Here is a 16,000-nt window from a genome sequence, read left to right on the forward strand (position 1 = left end):
ACATATGTGATTTTGGATACTGTAAAATCGTTGGGGCCTAATGATGTTATTGATGTTGTCTTTCTTGAAGATAGTATCCTTGCACTGCATGATATTTTGATGCGCTCCCGATGCGTTCCAACTTCGACACTTGACCCGTTCTACTTGGTCAGCCTTTATGTTTGCCAAGCTCTCACAAACCAAATTACATCCAATATAGACGTATCTGATCTCAAGGATGTTTTGGTGAATGGATACCCGCTTTATCAACTGCCACGAGTCCTCTTGACTCTGTTCCATACGCTTGGAACTTTTCTAAATTTCATATGGTATGATAAACATCTATCTTCAGACAGAAGTTATAATAAAAAATACCATTAGTTTGCGAGGAAAACTCGGCGGGGACACCCGAAAACGATGCTTGACTTGCGTGGCTTGTGCAATTCGTGATCTCCAGAGACACAAAACTCAGCTTGAAGCTCTCGGCAACTCTTTACCTCTTTTGCTGCAATGTTATGTTACAACCTCTTACCTTTTGATGTTCCTTCATCGCATGTATGAAGTTGGCGTCTACACATCCGGGGGAACCTACTGTGAATGCGTCAGCTATGGAAGCAATCGGAAGCTGTCAAGGCATGACGATGTCTTTGTTTTAAGGGTTGGAAAGGATGCCTTGGAACACTTTGCAATCCTTGGCGAATCCTTGTTGGAGGAAATTCGTCGGCGGGCAGTTCTTGCCGATGATGAGATTCTGGAAGATATCTTAAAGCGATATGTAGATCTGGAACGATGCTTCCGGATGGCTTTGAATGACCTTGCGCGCGATCAAGCACTACCCATGGCTGAAAGACCCCCTCCCGTTGTACGTGAGGGTGGTCCAACTTCCAACGCAAAAAACTTTCCAATGCAAAATCTAGCGTACACTATCAACTTCTAATTACCACTACCACCCATAACCATGCCTAAATCGTACGAGAAAGAAGAGGATCAAATTCAAAAGGCCCTAGAAGCTTATAAATCTGATCAAAATCGCAATCTATCGGCTTTGGCGCGCGATTATGGCGTTTCCTACTGGCGGCTACAGCGCAGGGCCAAGGGGATTTCTTCAAAGATTGGCAACCAGAACTGCCCACGCCTACTTACTGAGGCCCAAGAGGGTGCAATCCTAAGGACAATTGATAACCTCCGCCGGTTCAATATCAAATTTAACGGTAGAGATATTGAGGACTTTGCAAATCTCCTACTTTGGCGGCAGTACGAAAGAGACCATCCCGAAGCGACCTTACCGAAAACCTTACCAGTCCTTCCTCGATTAGCTAGGGCTAAGGATCGCCCTCCTAGACTAAAGCTAGTCAATCACTAATGGGCCTATCCGTTTATCAAGCGAGTAGATCCTAATTTAGGGCCAAAAGCTGATGAGATTATCTCATCAGATCGTGCGCGGCTCACTGCCGCAGAAATTCAGAACTGGTTTGACGGCCTAGAACTAGTAATTCGGTAGATAAAACACTATAATATCTACAATTTCGATGAGACTGGCTTTCAATTAGGCCAACAGCCTAATCGGTCAAAGTCAATTGGCCGCAGAAGCGCCTGTGTAGAGAAGGCTAATACTCGAGAGAGCCTTACTGCAATTGAGTGTATATCGGCTGATGGCTTTATAATATCACCCTTCTTCATCTTCGAAGGCTCGGTGATTCTTGAAAGGTGGTTTGAAGAGCCTTTGCCTGATGATTAGGTGATTTCTGTGGCGTCTACTGGCTATATTAACTCGGAGTTGGCATTTGAATGGCTTCAACACTTTGATAAACACACTAAAAATCGCGTACAAAAGAGTATGTTAGATGCAACTACTGGAGATCTGAAGTGTTAAGGCGCTAATCTTATTATTCTTAAATAGATGAGCCACGCCTACTGCTTTTTGATGGGCATACTACACACTTAACCGCCGAATTCTTCGAGTACTGCGAGCAGGCCCGAATCCTACCCTTTTGCTTTATCTCCCACGCTATATATCTCCTACAACCTCTGGACGGAGATGCTTTCTTAACCTATAAGACCTACTTTCGCAGTTGGAATCGTACGGTTATTTAATAGGGTAGTAATCCTACCGATAAAGCTGTTTTCCTCCGTAGTATACGGGAGATTCGTTAAGAGACCTTTACACTATTAATCATTCGTGGAAGCTTTAGAAAGCGTAGAATCTATCCTTTCAACCCTGAATTGATAGTTAAACCTCTTACCGACCGTGAGGAAGAGGATTTCGTACCACTTCGGGGATACTAGATTAATGGGGACGATGCGCGCGGTATAGACCGCACCCGGTCTAACGATTTACCTACCCTCTTATCTAGTTTAATTGAACTACTAAATACTCTACGGAGTATTAAGAAAAGCTTTACTAAGCTACAAAGGGCTATTAAGAGTCCTTTAGGAGATGAATCCGAGAGGAAAGAGAAGGTTGACCGAAGGATTGAGCGCTTATAACGCTTTACTGTCACCGAATTCGAAGAGAGTATCCTTAAGGATTCGGTAATTATGAAGTATAGAAGGGTTCAGACCGAGTACACTTCTACCAGTAGGTCAAAGCGGCAGATTACCAAGGCTAAAGTGCTTACTCCGCGCGATACAAAGAGAAGGATAGCCGAGAGGACTGAAAAAGAGAACCAGCAGTGGGTATAGCGGGTACGCAGAGAGAATGCTCGCAAGGAGGCTATAGAGAGGGAAATCGCTGAGAAAAACCAATAAGCTGCATGGGATGGAAGTATCGAGGGTATGTTTGAGCCCTTTAGCCTTTTCGAGGTAGATACAGAGGGAGATAGCTCGTTAAGGGTATAAATTGGCAGATAGTATAGATTTCGGCTACTCTATGCGCTGGATATATATATAGATGCGATGCGCCATATTGGTCCAATTGAATTGTTTCTTTTTCATATATAATCTAGTACTATTTAGATAATATTATAATTAATTCTCAATGAATTATAGTACGTTTATGGGTGGTGGTGGTAATTGGAAGGTGATAGAGTATGGTAGATTTTGCGTTAGAAAGTTTTTTGCGTTGGAAGTTAGACTAACTACCCTTACCCGTAAGGGGGAGGGTGGTCAAGCTACGGGTAGGTAAAATCTAATTAACCTACGGAGGTCCATCCCAAAAGTCTTTCGATTTTTGCTTTTTCTAGTAATTTTGAATAGTACTAGCGTCGTTTTAGGCTATACCGGTCCTTCTGGCATTTACCCCTCCTTCAATCTCTATCAATCTCTCTAGCAATCTCTCTACTAATCTCTTAACTATGGTTAAATACGATATCGCTACGCGTACTACCGCAATTATGATGTCTGTTTTTGGTGTTGAACCTCGCTATATTTCCGATTGGACTGGTATACCTACCGAAACCGTCAAAACAATCTATAAGCGAGCTGTTGAGCGTGGATTTGATCCTTTAAAACGACCTTTTACCTTAATTGATGCCTACGTCGCTAATGCGTCTCGTTCTGGCCGCCTAAGAAAGCATACGCCTGAGCTTGAGACCACTGTGTTAGCTAAGGTTAGACGTGATCGATATGGACGTGAGAAAACTTGCACTGGCGAGCTACTTGATATTTCAGCTACGACTGTATGGCGTGTGCTAAGGGGCGCTGGTCTAAAGAAGACTAAACCTATACGAAAGCCTGGCTTAACCGACCGAATGCGTACTGATCGATTGAATTGGTGTCTTGAATATTAACATTGGACCCTTGACGATTTTAAAAACGTGATTTGGACTGACGAAACCTCTGTAAACTTACTCTACCGCCGCGGAGGCTATCGAATCTGGCGTACGAAGGATGAGGCTTTTCTTCGAAGCTGTATTCGAGAGCGTTGGAAAGGGAGCTCTGAATTTATGTTCTGGGGTAGCTTTTCTTATGATAAAAAAGGCCCTTATTACTGCTGGCTTCCTGAGACTGCTGCTGAGTGCCGAAACTCTGAGGCTTTGATTGATTCTTGGAACGCTGATCTCGAGCCTAAGCTACGTGCTGAATGGGATCTTACGAGCGGTATTCGCCGGATTAATCTTCGAGGCCAAACACCTGGTAAAAAGCCTGAATGGCGTTTTACTGCGAAGACTGGAAAGCTTACTCGAAGTAAAGCAAAAGGTGGAATTGATTGGTATCGATATAATACTACAATCTTAGTGCCGAAGCTTTTACCTTTTGCTTAAGAGTGTATGATTGATCGGTCGGATACTCTTGTTCAAGAGGATAAAGCGCCTGCCCACGCGTATCAACACTAATAGGTCGTATTCGATCTAGCTAGTGTTTCGCGCTTACTTTGGCTAGGCAATTTACTAGATTTAAATGCAATTGAACCTGCGTGGCTATGGATGAAGCGCTATACAACTAAGAAAGGTGCACCGAAGAGTAGGGCAGAAGCTATAAAGGCGTAGGGTGAGGCATGGTATACACTGCCACAGGAGCGTATCCAACAGTGGATTGAGCGCCTACCTAGGCATATTGAGGAGATTATACGATTAGAAGGGGGTAATGAATATAAAGAGGGCAGGGGGTATAAAACAAGATGAATACTGTTAATAAAACGCCTAGACTAGATTAGGTATGGTAAGAAAAAGCAAAAATCGAAAGACTTTTGGGATGGACCTCCGTAGAGAGGGTCCTTTAAAGCTAAATATCTCCCGACGAACGCCTATACTACTAAGTAGCAGACGAAGTAGTAGATCTAGTTAATTCACCCTAAAGTCGCCTAGGATAGTAGTCTAATTATATAACTAAGCAAGTATCCTTACTTAAGTTGTTACTAAAGTAATAGTTAAATAGCCCTCTAACAATATCGAAGATCTTACTAGATTAGATTATTAAGTGTTACTATCTTGCCTTATATAACACTGAATTACTTGCTTAAGAGAACGCTAATATGAGCGCAGCGAACAAGAAGAAGCGCCAGAAACGCAACTGGTCACATGGAATAATACCCCATAAGGGTAGTCTATCGGTTAAAGAAGGTCTACTACTAGTTAAATAGCTAAAATAGCCGGTGGAAGGTGATAAGGTAGTATCGCATACGCAGGGCGAATTACCTATGCAGGCAGATCCCCCACGTACTAGGGCATCTCCTAGGTGTAGTCGGAGTTGGGAAATTGGTCACAAGATCAAAGAATGTAAAATTCGCTTTATCTAGATAAATTAATAGATATTGGTTGAGATAATCGATTTTGAAATTCTTGATGCGTAGGAAGTGACCAGGACGTGCGATAATTACGTTAAGACTTCTTTAGTAATATAGTACTTCAGGGTAGATATGCAAAACCAAAGTATTTGACAAGAAGCCAGCAACACGACTAGAATAACATAAATGACTATCATAATGTCGTCAGCACCCGTGCTTCAAATTGCTGACAAAAGCCGGCTTAAAAACCCCGCTACCCGCTGTGCATATCTGCCCTCTTGCTATGCCAGTGTTAGTAAAAGATGCAATCCTCGAATAATCAATAGCGGACCAAAGTAGAGGATATGCTTACCATCATGGAGAAATGATCCGCTCCATCTACCTTATCCACAACCACCTCAGATCCCGGGAACAATGAACCCCAAATTCCCGATGAGAAATCCTTCCGTGCCTCAGTGAGGAACTTCATATCCTCCGTGTCGTCAGGATGCGGTGCCGGTCGAGCGCATCTCTTGGTATCAAAGACGCTCTGACTTGCCCAGATGATTCCTGTCCTGCCGGGACCTCCACCTACCGCAAAAGGCGTCGCGTAGTACCCATTGAGAATGTCATTGGTTTTCTTGAAATGTGGAATAAGCCATTCGGGAGCTTTGCCCTCTTGGCCGAAGATGCCCATCGCGTCGCAATGATCGAAGAAATGCTGCGGCAGCTTTCCCAATCCCATTGGCGGAGGGGCATCCAGCAGGATTAAGCTGGGAACTTGCTCATTGCAAGCGAGAAGCATCTGAGCCGCCCGGTAGGACAGAATACCACCCGCGGACCAGCCGCCGAGGTGATAGGGTCCGGTAGACTGGCGTTTGCGGATTTCTTCCAGATAGCTTCCCACAAGCTCGTCTACAGTGCAGTGCCCCTTGACGTCTTTCTTAAGGAAGGGCGAGTTGAGACCAACGACGGCAACATTGGCCGCGATACGTGGCAGAGAGGCGTATGAGGTGGCTGAACCTGAGCCGTCGGGAAAGAGGAACAGGATCTTCTCCGCATTTCGGGGCGAGCCTTGCAGGACGACAGACGAGGCGTTTAGGATGCAGGCTTCGAGTTCAGGAGCAGATAGCTCGGACTGGGGCGTTTCAGCGACCGAGCTGACGCTGTCACTGGAAGGATATGAGGACGAGAGAGTGGAAATGGACGAATTGGACAGATTCTGGTTAGCTTGATACACCAGCCCTCTTCCTCCCATTTGCGATTTCAGATCTCGGACGGTAGGATAACTAATCAGCATCGACTCGACATCCAGGTCCCATAGAAGCTCCTCGCGGATTCGACTCCCAATCACCAAAGCGAGCAGCGAATCCACGCCGATATCCGCAAATACCGTCTCGTCAGAAAGATCGCTGACGTTCACGCCGCTCTCCTCGCTGACTATCTGCAGGACTTCTAGGAATGAGGGACCTGGCTCATTCGGCGGAGTAGATTGAGCTATCATTGAAGGCGATCGTTCCGACTGTGCTGGGGTCTGGATTGCCGTCGTATCAGGTGAACTCTGCGAGACCTGAGGAAACGCAGCTTGATCTGCAGGTGGAGAGACAATCGTGGTCTGTGTGGCGCTAGGTTGGGAATTTACTTGTAGAGAAGGTGATCGGCTGCAATTTTGAAGAAAGTTCTGCAGATCCTGCAAGGTCACACAGTTCTGGAAGAAAGACTCTGCGTCAGTGTCGAGCCCGAGCTCTTCGCTAAGTCGACTGCCAATGACCAGTGACAGCAAAGAGTCAATGCCAATATCCGCGAATACGGTCTCCCCAGTGAGATCGTCAGCATTGACACCGCTTTCGTCCGCAATAATGCGAACGGCCGACTGAAAAAAGTTATGGTTGTCTGTGCTAGGGTTGATTTGTCGCCCTTGGCTCAACATATCAGGGACAACACTCCTATCTGTTGATGGTACTGCCACCGGCTGTTGCACCATGCTTCGGGACTCGACTTGAGGGATAACAGCCGGGATGATTACTTCACTATCCTGCGAGATGGAAGAGCAGCCGCCAAAAAATCGCTTGAGGTCGGCCACCGTGGGATGCTCGATGAAGAAAGAGGAATCCAAATCCAGATCAAGTTCTTCGCTGAAAGCAGAGGTGATGGTCAGCGCAAGGAGAGAGTCTATGCCAATGTCTGCAAAGGCCGCATCGTCTGTCAATTCGGTAATCGGAACATTGCTCTGCTCAGAAATGATGCTAAGAGCCCGAGCCAGTGCTGAATTATGGGTTTGAGGCTTGACGGCAGGAGCTGGCAATGCTACTGATTCTGCAGAGAAGACCATTTCAGGATCGGGAGGTCCATTTTCTCTTTCGGAGCTTTTCTTCTCCACGGGCTGAGGAGGAGCTCTGAGAGGAACAGAATCTGTCCGGCTGGCTTTGCTCGGCTTTGCGCTGCCCTTGAGGATGTATCGTAAGATCCTTCTTGGGACACCTTGCAACTGTTGTTCTGGTCAGCATTGTACATGTTTCGCAGGACGAAACACTTACCGTCAACCCTTTGAGGCTCCCAATCAGACGGTCACCGCTGAGGATTACGACGTCGCCCTTCCACTGATTTGCTTCGGCAGGTTTCATCTGAATATATGTTTGATACTGCCGATCATCCGTGACACGCTCATACAGCTGGAACGAATCCCAGCCGTGGTTCACGAAAACCTCCACCCCCAAATTCGTCTTGGTATTGGCGTTCATGACAAAGCCACCAGACTGTGTCAACCCATCAATGAATCCAGGATGCGTGTGGAAATTGCCACCCTTCTTCACATCCCCAAAGCTGACCATACTTGCAGCTTCTAAGGTCTCGTTGTCAAGGATCGTTTCATCGATACACCGATAGTCGGGGTGGAATTCCGCCAACGCCTGGACCATATTGTACGCCATTGGTCCATTGAAACGGAAGATGGCCCCTTTGCAGGAGTTTTCGCGCATGGCTCCAATGTGTGTTCGGACGGCGGATACATCTTTGGCGAGAGAGTTAAAGACGGACTTGTCACTGAAGCGGATGCGGCAGCGGGCATGTTGTATGGTCTCGACGTGATTCAGCTGATAAATGTTAGCACAGAATGTACGCATGAGTCGAGGCATAATCTTACATCAACACTGTAGTATCTCACAGCAGCCACTTTGGACGACCAATCTAGCTCAGCAGCAACACGCAACAACTGGGGACCAGTATTCTCTGCTATTAAGGCCTTTTCAATCACCATGTCGGTGACATCGACAACTTTGTCGCCGCCTTCTTTAAGCTGTTGGGAGAATCGATCTAGGAAATGATTGCCCAGCGTGAACCCAATGTCCGCGTAGACCGACTGTTGAATCATCAATTATTAGCTTGTGGTCAGATGGTTGCAGCTGCAGACTTACTGGTGTACACAATCCTAAGCCTTCCACTTTATGTCCCTGCACGAGAGGGTTCAAGTCCGGGCGCGAAACATCTGATTCGTATATAACCACAAATTTGTCCGAATCTGACTTCTCCTCCACTAGCCGATGGAGTGTGGTTGTCGTTGGCGGCGGCGGAGGAGGAGGGGCTTGGACGGTCTTAACAGGATCAGCATTGCCGTCGGGGACAAGATCACCCTTGTGCAGGGCCCAATCATTCTTGTATTCAATCCAGTACGGCTTCAAGTCCCAGGCATACGACGGTAAAGGTAGCACGCGTTGTGCCGCTTTGAAATCACGGTGGTATTCGGACCAGTTGATATCCGCGCCAGCCCGGTACAGAGCAGCAATACTGTCCGCTAGGATGGTCCAAGGGTCTTTGTTGCGGCGGAGCGTGGATAGGCAAGTAATTTCATTGCCAAGGCACGATTTCACCATGCCGGAGACCACTGGATGGGGTCCAAACTCGATCACCATGCTCTTTGATGTGATGATTTTTGCCGCTGACGCCCTCTGCAAGCCCTGTAGCATGTTGACGGGTTCACGACAATGTCGTGCCAAATATTCGGGACCGAAAGTGCCCAGATCAGTAATGGCGGTTCCCAATAAGGGACTGATCACGGGAATAGACGGTGCACGAAAGGTGACCCCTTTGACTGACACCTCGAAGTCCTTTAAGATTGGATCCACCTGCGAGGAGTGAAATGCAAAGGGTACCTGAAGTAGGGTACATTTGACATTCTGCGCCGTCAGCTTCTGTCGTATAGCTGCAATCTGTGCGGTTGGACCAGCGAGCACCGTCTCCTCGGGCGCATTGATACAGGCAATCTCCACTTTGCTGTCCAGCAAAACAGGATCGATCAACGAGGTTGATGCTAGGACTGCAAGCATTGCGTGAGTTCCCCTCTGGCATTTCTCCTCGAGCAGTTGCGCTCGTTTGCCAACGAGGAAAATGGTGTCTGCATCAGACAGCACTCCTGCAGTATTGAGTGCGGCATATTCGCCGAGGCTGTGGCCAACCACTACGGAAGGCTTGATCCCCCATGAGCTCCAAAGGCGAGCCAGTGCAATCTGCATGCATGTATTCGCGAGTTGGACAACCGTGGGAGTGAAGTCATCCAGCCGACTTCCTAGCCCAGACTGGAAGATTGGCAAAAATGACGGGAATCCCATGCCTTGGGCGAGTCGGTCGAAGCGGCGTAGCTCAGACCGGAAGAGCGACAATGTCTTGAACAATTGTTCACCCATTCCAGGGTATTGTGCACCTTGACCGGTGAAGGTGAACACGGCAGTAGGGCATGGCACTGAACGGGGAAAGGCTGATCCTTCCTCCAGGACCATTTGCAAATTGGAAGCGATATCGGCCATAGTTGAACCTGTCACTGCAACCCGGTGCGGATGATGGATGCGTCGGGCTGTCGTAGTATATGAAAGCTGGGGAAGAGTGGCTGCCACGTCGTCGCTACCTGAAATATCTCCCAGATATCTTAAAAGTGATTCGACATTGCCTTTGAGAGAGGAGGGACATTTGGCAGATAGAGTGACCACATGGGAGGAACGGGGGTCGGTACAATCCAGTCGAGTAGGCATTGGTGCATCCTCAACCAATATCGAGCTGTTTCCGCCAGCAGCGCTAAAATTATTGATAAAGGCACGCCGGCCTCGTTGGTCATGACGCCGTGGCCACACATGGGCCTGAAAAGGGATATGCACATTGCGCTCGGCAAGGTCTGTGGGAAACTTTTGATTCAGGCGCGTCTTGACGCCGCAGTGGGGAGGGATCATGTTCTTCTGCATCATCAGCAGCACCTTGGCCAGCGCAGTCACACCCGAAACAGACTCGCCGTGTCCAATATTAGACTTCACTGCGCCAAGATATAGAGGCTGTTCATCCCGGCGCTTCTGATGGCCATTTGAGTATGGGGCAAATGTACCCAGCACTGAAGCCATCTCACGTGAGTCGCCCGCCTGAGTGCCCGTGCCATGCATCTCGATGTAATCAACATCGTACGGATGCACTCCAGACTCGTTCAGTATACGCTCGAAGATGGCTTTTTGTGCGCCGACATGGGGCCGTGTAATGGACTCTGCCTCGGCCGAGTGGTTCGTATATGCCCCTAGGATCAGTCCCAGAATAGGGTCATTGTCAGCCAGAGCATCGTCCAATCGTTTGAGCACAACCGTAGCCACGCCCTCACCACGACAATACCCGTCTGCTGTATCGTCAAAGGTCTTGCAATTACCCGTTGGGGATAGGAAGTGACCACGGTCCAATCCGGCGGTCATGTCAGGATTCGTTAGACAGTTAGTACCACCAGCAATGGCCGTGTCAATGTCTCCCAGCCACAGAGAGTTACAGGCCAGATGGATAGCCGCCAAGCTGGAGCTGCACGCAGTGTCAGTGCTATAACTCGGTCCACTAAACTTAAAGACGTAGTTGATTCGCCCAGGGATAAATGCGCGATTAGCTCCGGGGATGTAGTAGGTATCAATGTCTTGCCCACTGTTGGTCTCGCACCAGTCATTGCTGGTAGTGCCAAAGAAGACACCAACACGATCCTGCTGCGTAGACGGCGTACGACCAGGAACAATACCAGCTTGTTCGATGGCTTCAAACGCGGTGAGCAAAGCGATGCGCTGCGCCGGGTCAACTTGCGGGGCTTCCCGAGGGGACATGTTGAAGAACCGGGCGTCGAATAGTTCGGGATTATCGAGCCAGCAGCCCCAGCGAATCTTACTGGTATTTTTACGCTTGCCTGTCGGATCGACATGCGTGTTGACGTTCCATCGGTTGGCAGGAACCTCCTTGCACAGATCCAGCCCCTGTGAGAGGAGCTCCCAAAGAGCCTCCGTGTTGTTGGCGCCTGGGAATCGACCAGACATACCGACGATGGCAATCTTGGCTCTGTTATTCGGAGTCGGCGGATCCTCCTGTTTCTCTGACAGGGCCAGGATTGGGTTCATTATCGGTTGTTGCAAGGCCCGAGACAAGAGAGGATCTGCATGGGTCGCAATGGGAATGACCTCATAGTTGACCATGGACGAAGACGGCAGTGTAGTCTTAATACCATCCTGAACCTTGAGCCAATGGATTCGTTGAAGAAGCACATCTTCGATTGCAGACTGCAACTGAGCGCGAAAGTTGCCGGCCCATATCAAGCGTCCGGTGCCACTTGATATCACAGGCAATTGGGCAATATAAGACGCCCAATTGTTCTTGATCGTGGAGTCGACGATTTCGTCAATGTCCTCCTTCGTATAAAGCAAGGGAGCATGATAGGGGGCATGTATCGGAATTGATTTGCAGGCTGCACGCGCGAATGCGGACGATTGTCGTAGCTCACCCAGAATTGAAGGAGGACCGCTGACGGTCAAACCGTTGGGAGCATATGCGCTGATATAAGGCCGAGACATGCGAGGGAGGGACTACGAATCATGTCAGTCAATACCTTCGGGCTCTGAGTCTATATCATGGGACTTACCTTCGTCGCAGAGAATTGTTCTAAAGTATCTTCGACCGTCTGGCTGTCCATTCCCGCAACCAGTATCGACCATTCCCGGGAGCCAGTGGCAGTTGGCTCAATACAGTTTCCAATTCTGCCGGCACACAGACCGGTTCGGAAAGCGACCACTACCGTTTGTACGGCGATTGGAAGTAGTTCCACCAAGGATCGTGAACAACTAACTGCCGCAGCAGCAAATGCCCCAGCACAGAGGCCTAACAGGTAAGTATTAGAAGCCGTAGGGTACTCCAGTCCCCCTTCTGAGTGAATCCTGCTTGATGTAAGTACGAGCCCGATGAACTGTGCAGGGAAGTGGACCAACCGAATGAAAGACCCCAATTGATAGATTAGCACCAAGGCCATTTCAAGACCAGGGTGAAGTCCAGTGTCCCCTCGCCGCGAGATCAAATCGGCTATACTGGAGAATCGAGGAAAAGTACAACGGAGCTCACTGGGTAGCTGACCGACCTCGAGGCGCAGAACCTGCAAGGCCCTTTCGAAGAAAGACGTCAACACTGGGTCTGAATGGTGTAGGAGCTCCCGCAAGGGAGCATCCACATCATATGTTTGGTCTCCAAACAAGTAAATTCGATAATGTTGCGCCATGCCGGGCCTGGAGGATAATTGGTCAACCAAATTTGAAAGAGAAAGAAGCCCTCGGGCATGCAGACGTAGCCGAGGAAAATAAGCTGAATTTAATAGTGGTGTTGATCTTTGGTGCATTATGTCTACTAGACATTCCGTGTCTTTTCCTTTTCCAACATCCAAGTTGCCATACTATATCATCTCGCTTCGCATGTGGGACGCTGAATGGGGGCTGTTACAGTATCAGGTGTGCCTCTCAGCACTAACTGGATTCAGAATAGATACAAACCCGCGGTAGCCCTGGAAGCCAGGGAACGAATCGACTGATGCCCGTGAGGACCGAGTCGGGGAACGAACTGCCAGTGGCTGTCGTCGAGGATCGGGGACCGAAGAAAACGTCCCAATTCACCACGCACAGTCCCTAGAGCACATTCACGGTCCCCGATAATGTCTTGAGCCGATTCGTCACAATCTTCTATATGACGACATCTGAAAAGTAGCCCTGACTTGCAAGATATGCCGATTGGGCAAAGCATGAGCTCTCCCTGTTTAGACTGAGCATATGGTCAGAGATGGCAAAGGATACCCTAGTTCGTAAAGACTGTCTTCAGTCTAGACACCCTGAAGCAAAGTTAACGGAGCGGATAACAGTATGTAAGCTCTAGTGGCCTAGCACAGACCTCACCTTGTGCAGGATACGGACTCTTATTGTATTGCGCTTGATGGTATGAGCTATTCACCGAGGGTCAAAACTTTTGTAGTAACTACTCCACTAGACAAGGGACCCTGGATGCATATGTTGGGCCAGTCATACATCATAAGGGGATAGATCATGTTCATTATAATTCTCGCACTATGTCCTCCCTAGGTATCATCAGATTCCAGTTTGGACGATGGAAAATACAAAAATGGAGTTCATTCCAACGCCAGACTCAATCACCGGCGTACAGCACCTCTTTAACAACCAAGGATCAAACCACCCGGGCCTGCATGATTGTCATTTGAATTCAGATTTCCCGTCTCCCATCAGGGCTGATAGTCTCTCCCGCAGCCCGTCCGTGGTGGTACCTAGCCGACTTTGAATAAATAACCCCAGGGTCCTGTATACCAGTCCACAGTGACCCTGGCGGTTCTTACTAGGATCGAAGCAGAACATGTCGATATAAGTCTGGACGAACCTGCTCAGCTCCCGCAACTTGGTGAGAACTACCTGGATAATCACCATGCGACTGGCCTCGACATCGAGCGTATAGGCTCCAACAGCAATTGGACGACAGATAGTTGTCTCGCCTGCTGGGACCTGAATGTGCGGATCGCGCATGTTGACAACGGCCTGGTACCCGGCAAGCACCCTGCAAGGGATTATTGCGAGAATGATGAGGAGGCAGAAGTCCTTGGTGCACGGACATGCCAGGATGGCCGCGGCGGCTTCCATCGCCCCGCCGTTGACCTGGAGGATGTCATCGACGCTTGAATTGCTGAGGCCCGAATCTGATGAGTTGGCTGACGAGCAGACTCGATACAGACAGCCCAGTGTCTCCATGGCCCGACGGACACACTGATGATCGGACGAGGATGTCGGACTCGGTCCCGTGGAAACCACTGTGTCAATCGCTTGTTCATTGTCTGAGTTCATTTCTGTGGCTGGGAAGGTGAACCCAGCGAGGCTGATTGGAGTTAGCCTGTCGTATACGGCATTGTGGAATGTCGATTGCAGCATCTTGGACATCGACTGGTCTTGCTGCTTTACCATATCCGGCAGGGCGCCCGGGCAGTCAGATACCCGCGGCTGACCGAGACCTGGAGATATTGCCGTCGAATTTCCCAATATGTCGGAAAGGTCTGGAGAGAGTGGCTGGAGGGACGAATCGATATCATTCAGAATCGACCCATAATCAAACTCGCCTGACCAGCTATGCACCAGTGTTCCCATCACCTCGTTGTCTGGCGAGGGCAATGGATCGCCGAGCATGGACTTTGGGATGGCCGCTGCGTCTGTTGTGGCAGCAGTAGCTGCTGCAGCCGGTTTCAACTGTTCGAGGCTCGCCGAATTCTCGCCATGGTCATGATGGCAGCAAGATCTACTGGATCGCTGCCGAGATCGAGGCGGCTTCCCCATCCGCAAGGACCGACTGTAGTGGCAGGGTAGATTGAGCGAACAACACCGCCGACACGCTGGCCTTTCCTGACTACACTTGACTTTGTTGGATGAGCAGCGGTCGCAGGCCGACCGTAACTTGACCTGCGGCTGGTCTTTCTGGGAGGTAGAACCGGTAGACTGTGCCATTGCGGGTGCAGACGCTGTTCATCTGCCGGTTACGATACTTCTTTTCGTGCGATCTCTGCTATCTGACATTGCCCGCTGTGATAAATGTGGTCTCCTCTCGCTGTGCAGGTGCTCCGTCCATTATTAACTGATCAGTACCATTTCTGGCCCCATTTTGCTTTTGTATGAGGCTAATTTACTTATAGGGTGGGTTCACTTAGCGCGGGGCTGAAGGATTTAGACTGAGGCCGACCGTAACTTGACCTACGGCTGGTCTTTCTGGGAGGTAGAACCGGTAGACTCTGCCATTGCGGGTGCAGACGCTGTATATCTACCGGTTACGATACTCTTTTCGTGCGATCTCCGCTATCTAACATTGCCCGCTGTGATAAATATAGTCTCCTCTCGCTATGCAGGTGCTCCGTCTATTATTAACTGATCAGCACCATTTCTGGCCCCATTTTGCTTTTGTACGAGGCTAATCTACTTACAGGGTGGCTTCACTTAGCGCGGGGCTGAAGGATTTAGACTGAGGCCGAGTCCCATTCTCCACATTGAAGCTAGTCTAGCCGCTGATGGCGAAGCTTCTTCGCGCCTTGCAGGGGGTCGACAGCCGGGGAGCTAAGCAATTCGTTCCTTGCCAAACTTCAGCCACAAAGCAGTAAAGGCAACCTGGCCCCAGCTAGTCTGGCTGCTTCGGACTCCGAATATGGACTGCAATTGGTGGGGAGATCGTTTCCTTAGCGGGAGACCCGTAATGCTTGTCGGGTCTTGTCTTGGTCGTGCCCCTCTTCTCTCCCTTGGCTGAATCACCAGCGATCTAACCCCATCCAGACAAAGGGAGCTGGCGTGGGAACGCATCGTGACCAATGAACTGCCTCCGCACCCACCATGCCTCGCTCCAAGAGGAAGGATACCGGGCGAACTAGTGGCCATCCGCGAAATGAGACCGATCCGTGCGATCGACGGCGGCAGCGCAACAGCCGAAGGATCGGCAATCTTCAATCAAATCAACCACTGCGACGATCGACCGGACGCAAAGGCTGTGCCCTGCTGATCCGCGGTCCCGGTGCGTCGGGTCTGCCATGACAGC

The 16,000-nt window shown here is 49.3% G+C and overlaps 4 protein-coding genes across 4 annotated transcripts; 2 read left to right on the forward strand and 2 right to left on the reverse strand.

Annotated features, from left to right (window-relative positions):
- Nucleotides 1-532: 532 nt before the first annotated feature.
- On the forward strand, nt 533-1,342 carry N7482_010057 (uncharacterized protein; the record flags this gene model as incomplete). The annotated part of the gene is made up of 2 exons (XM_056692181.1): nt 533-841; nt 956-1,342. 2 exons carry the CDS (start codon nt 533-535, stop codon nt 1,340-1,342), a joined length of 696 nt encoding a protein of 231 aa, XP_056538138.1.
- A 4,120-nt stretch (nt 1,343-5,462) lies between these two features.
- N7482_010058 (type I polyketide synthase) lies at nt 5,463-12,662 on the reverse strand (the record flags this gene model as incomplete). The annotated part of the gene is made up of 5 exons (XM_056692182.1): nt 5,463-7,610; nt 7,660-8,214; nt 8,265-8,480; nt 8,536-11,979; nt 12,036-12,662. The coding sequence occupies 5 exons, from the start codon at nt 12,660-12,662 to the stop codon at nt 5,463-5,465; spliced, it is 6,990 nt and encodes a 2,329-aa protein (XP_056538139.1).
- A 976-nt stretch (nt 12,663-13,638) lies between these two features.
- On the reverse strand, nt 13,639-14,928 carry N7482_010059 (Zn(II)2Cys6 transcription factor; the record flags this gene model as incomplete). Its single annotated transcript, XM_056692183.1, has 1 exon — nt 13,639-14,928. One exon carries the CDS (start codon nt 14,926-14,928, stop codon nt 13,639-13,641), a length of 1,290 nt encoding a protein of 429 aa, XP_056538140.1.
- An 870-nt stretch (nt 14,929-15,798) lies between these two features.
- N7482_010060 (uncharacterized protein) lies at nt 15,799-15,996 on the forward strand (the record flags this gene model as incomplete). The annotated part of the gene is made up of 1 exon (XM_056692184.1): nt 15,799-15,996. One exon carries the CDS (start codon nt 15,799-15,801, stop codon nt 15,994-15,996), a length of 198 nt encoding a protein of 65 aa, XP_056538141.1.
- Between the last annotated feature and the right edge of the window lie 4 nt (nt 15,997-16,000).

The sequence above is a fragment of the Penicillium canariense genome (genome assembly GCF_028826845.1).
Source record: "Penicillium canariense strain IBT 26290 chromosome Unknown utg000008l_segment0_segment0, whole genome shotgun sequence".
Taxonomy (NCBI): Eukaryota; Fungi; Ascomycota; class Eurotiomycetes; order Eurotiales; family Aspergillaceae; genus Penicillium; species Penicillium canariense.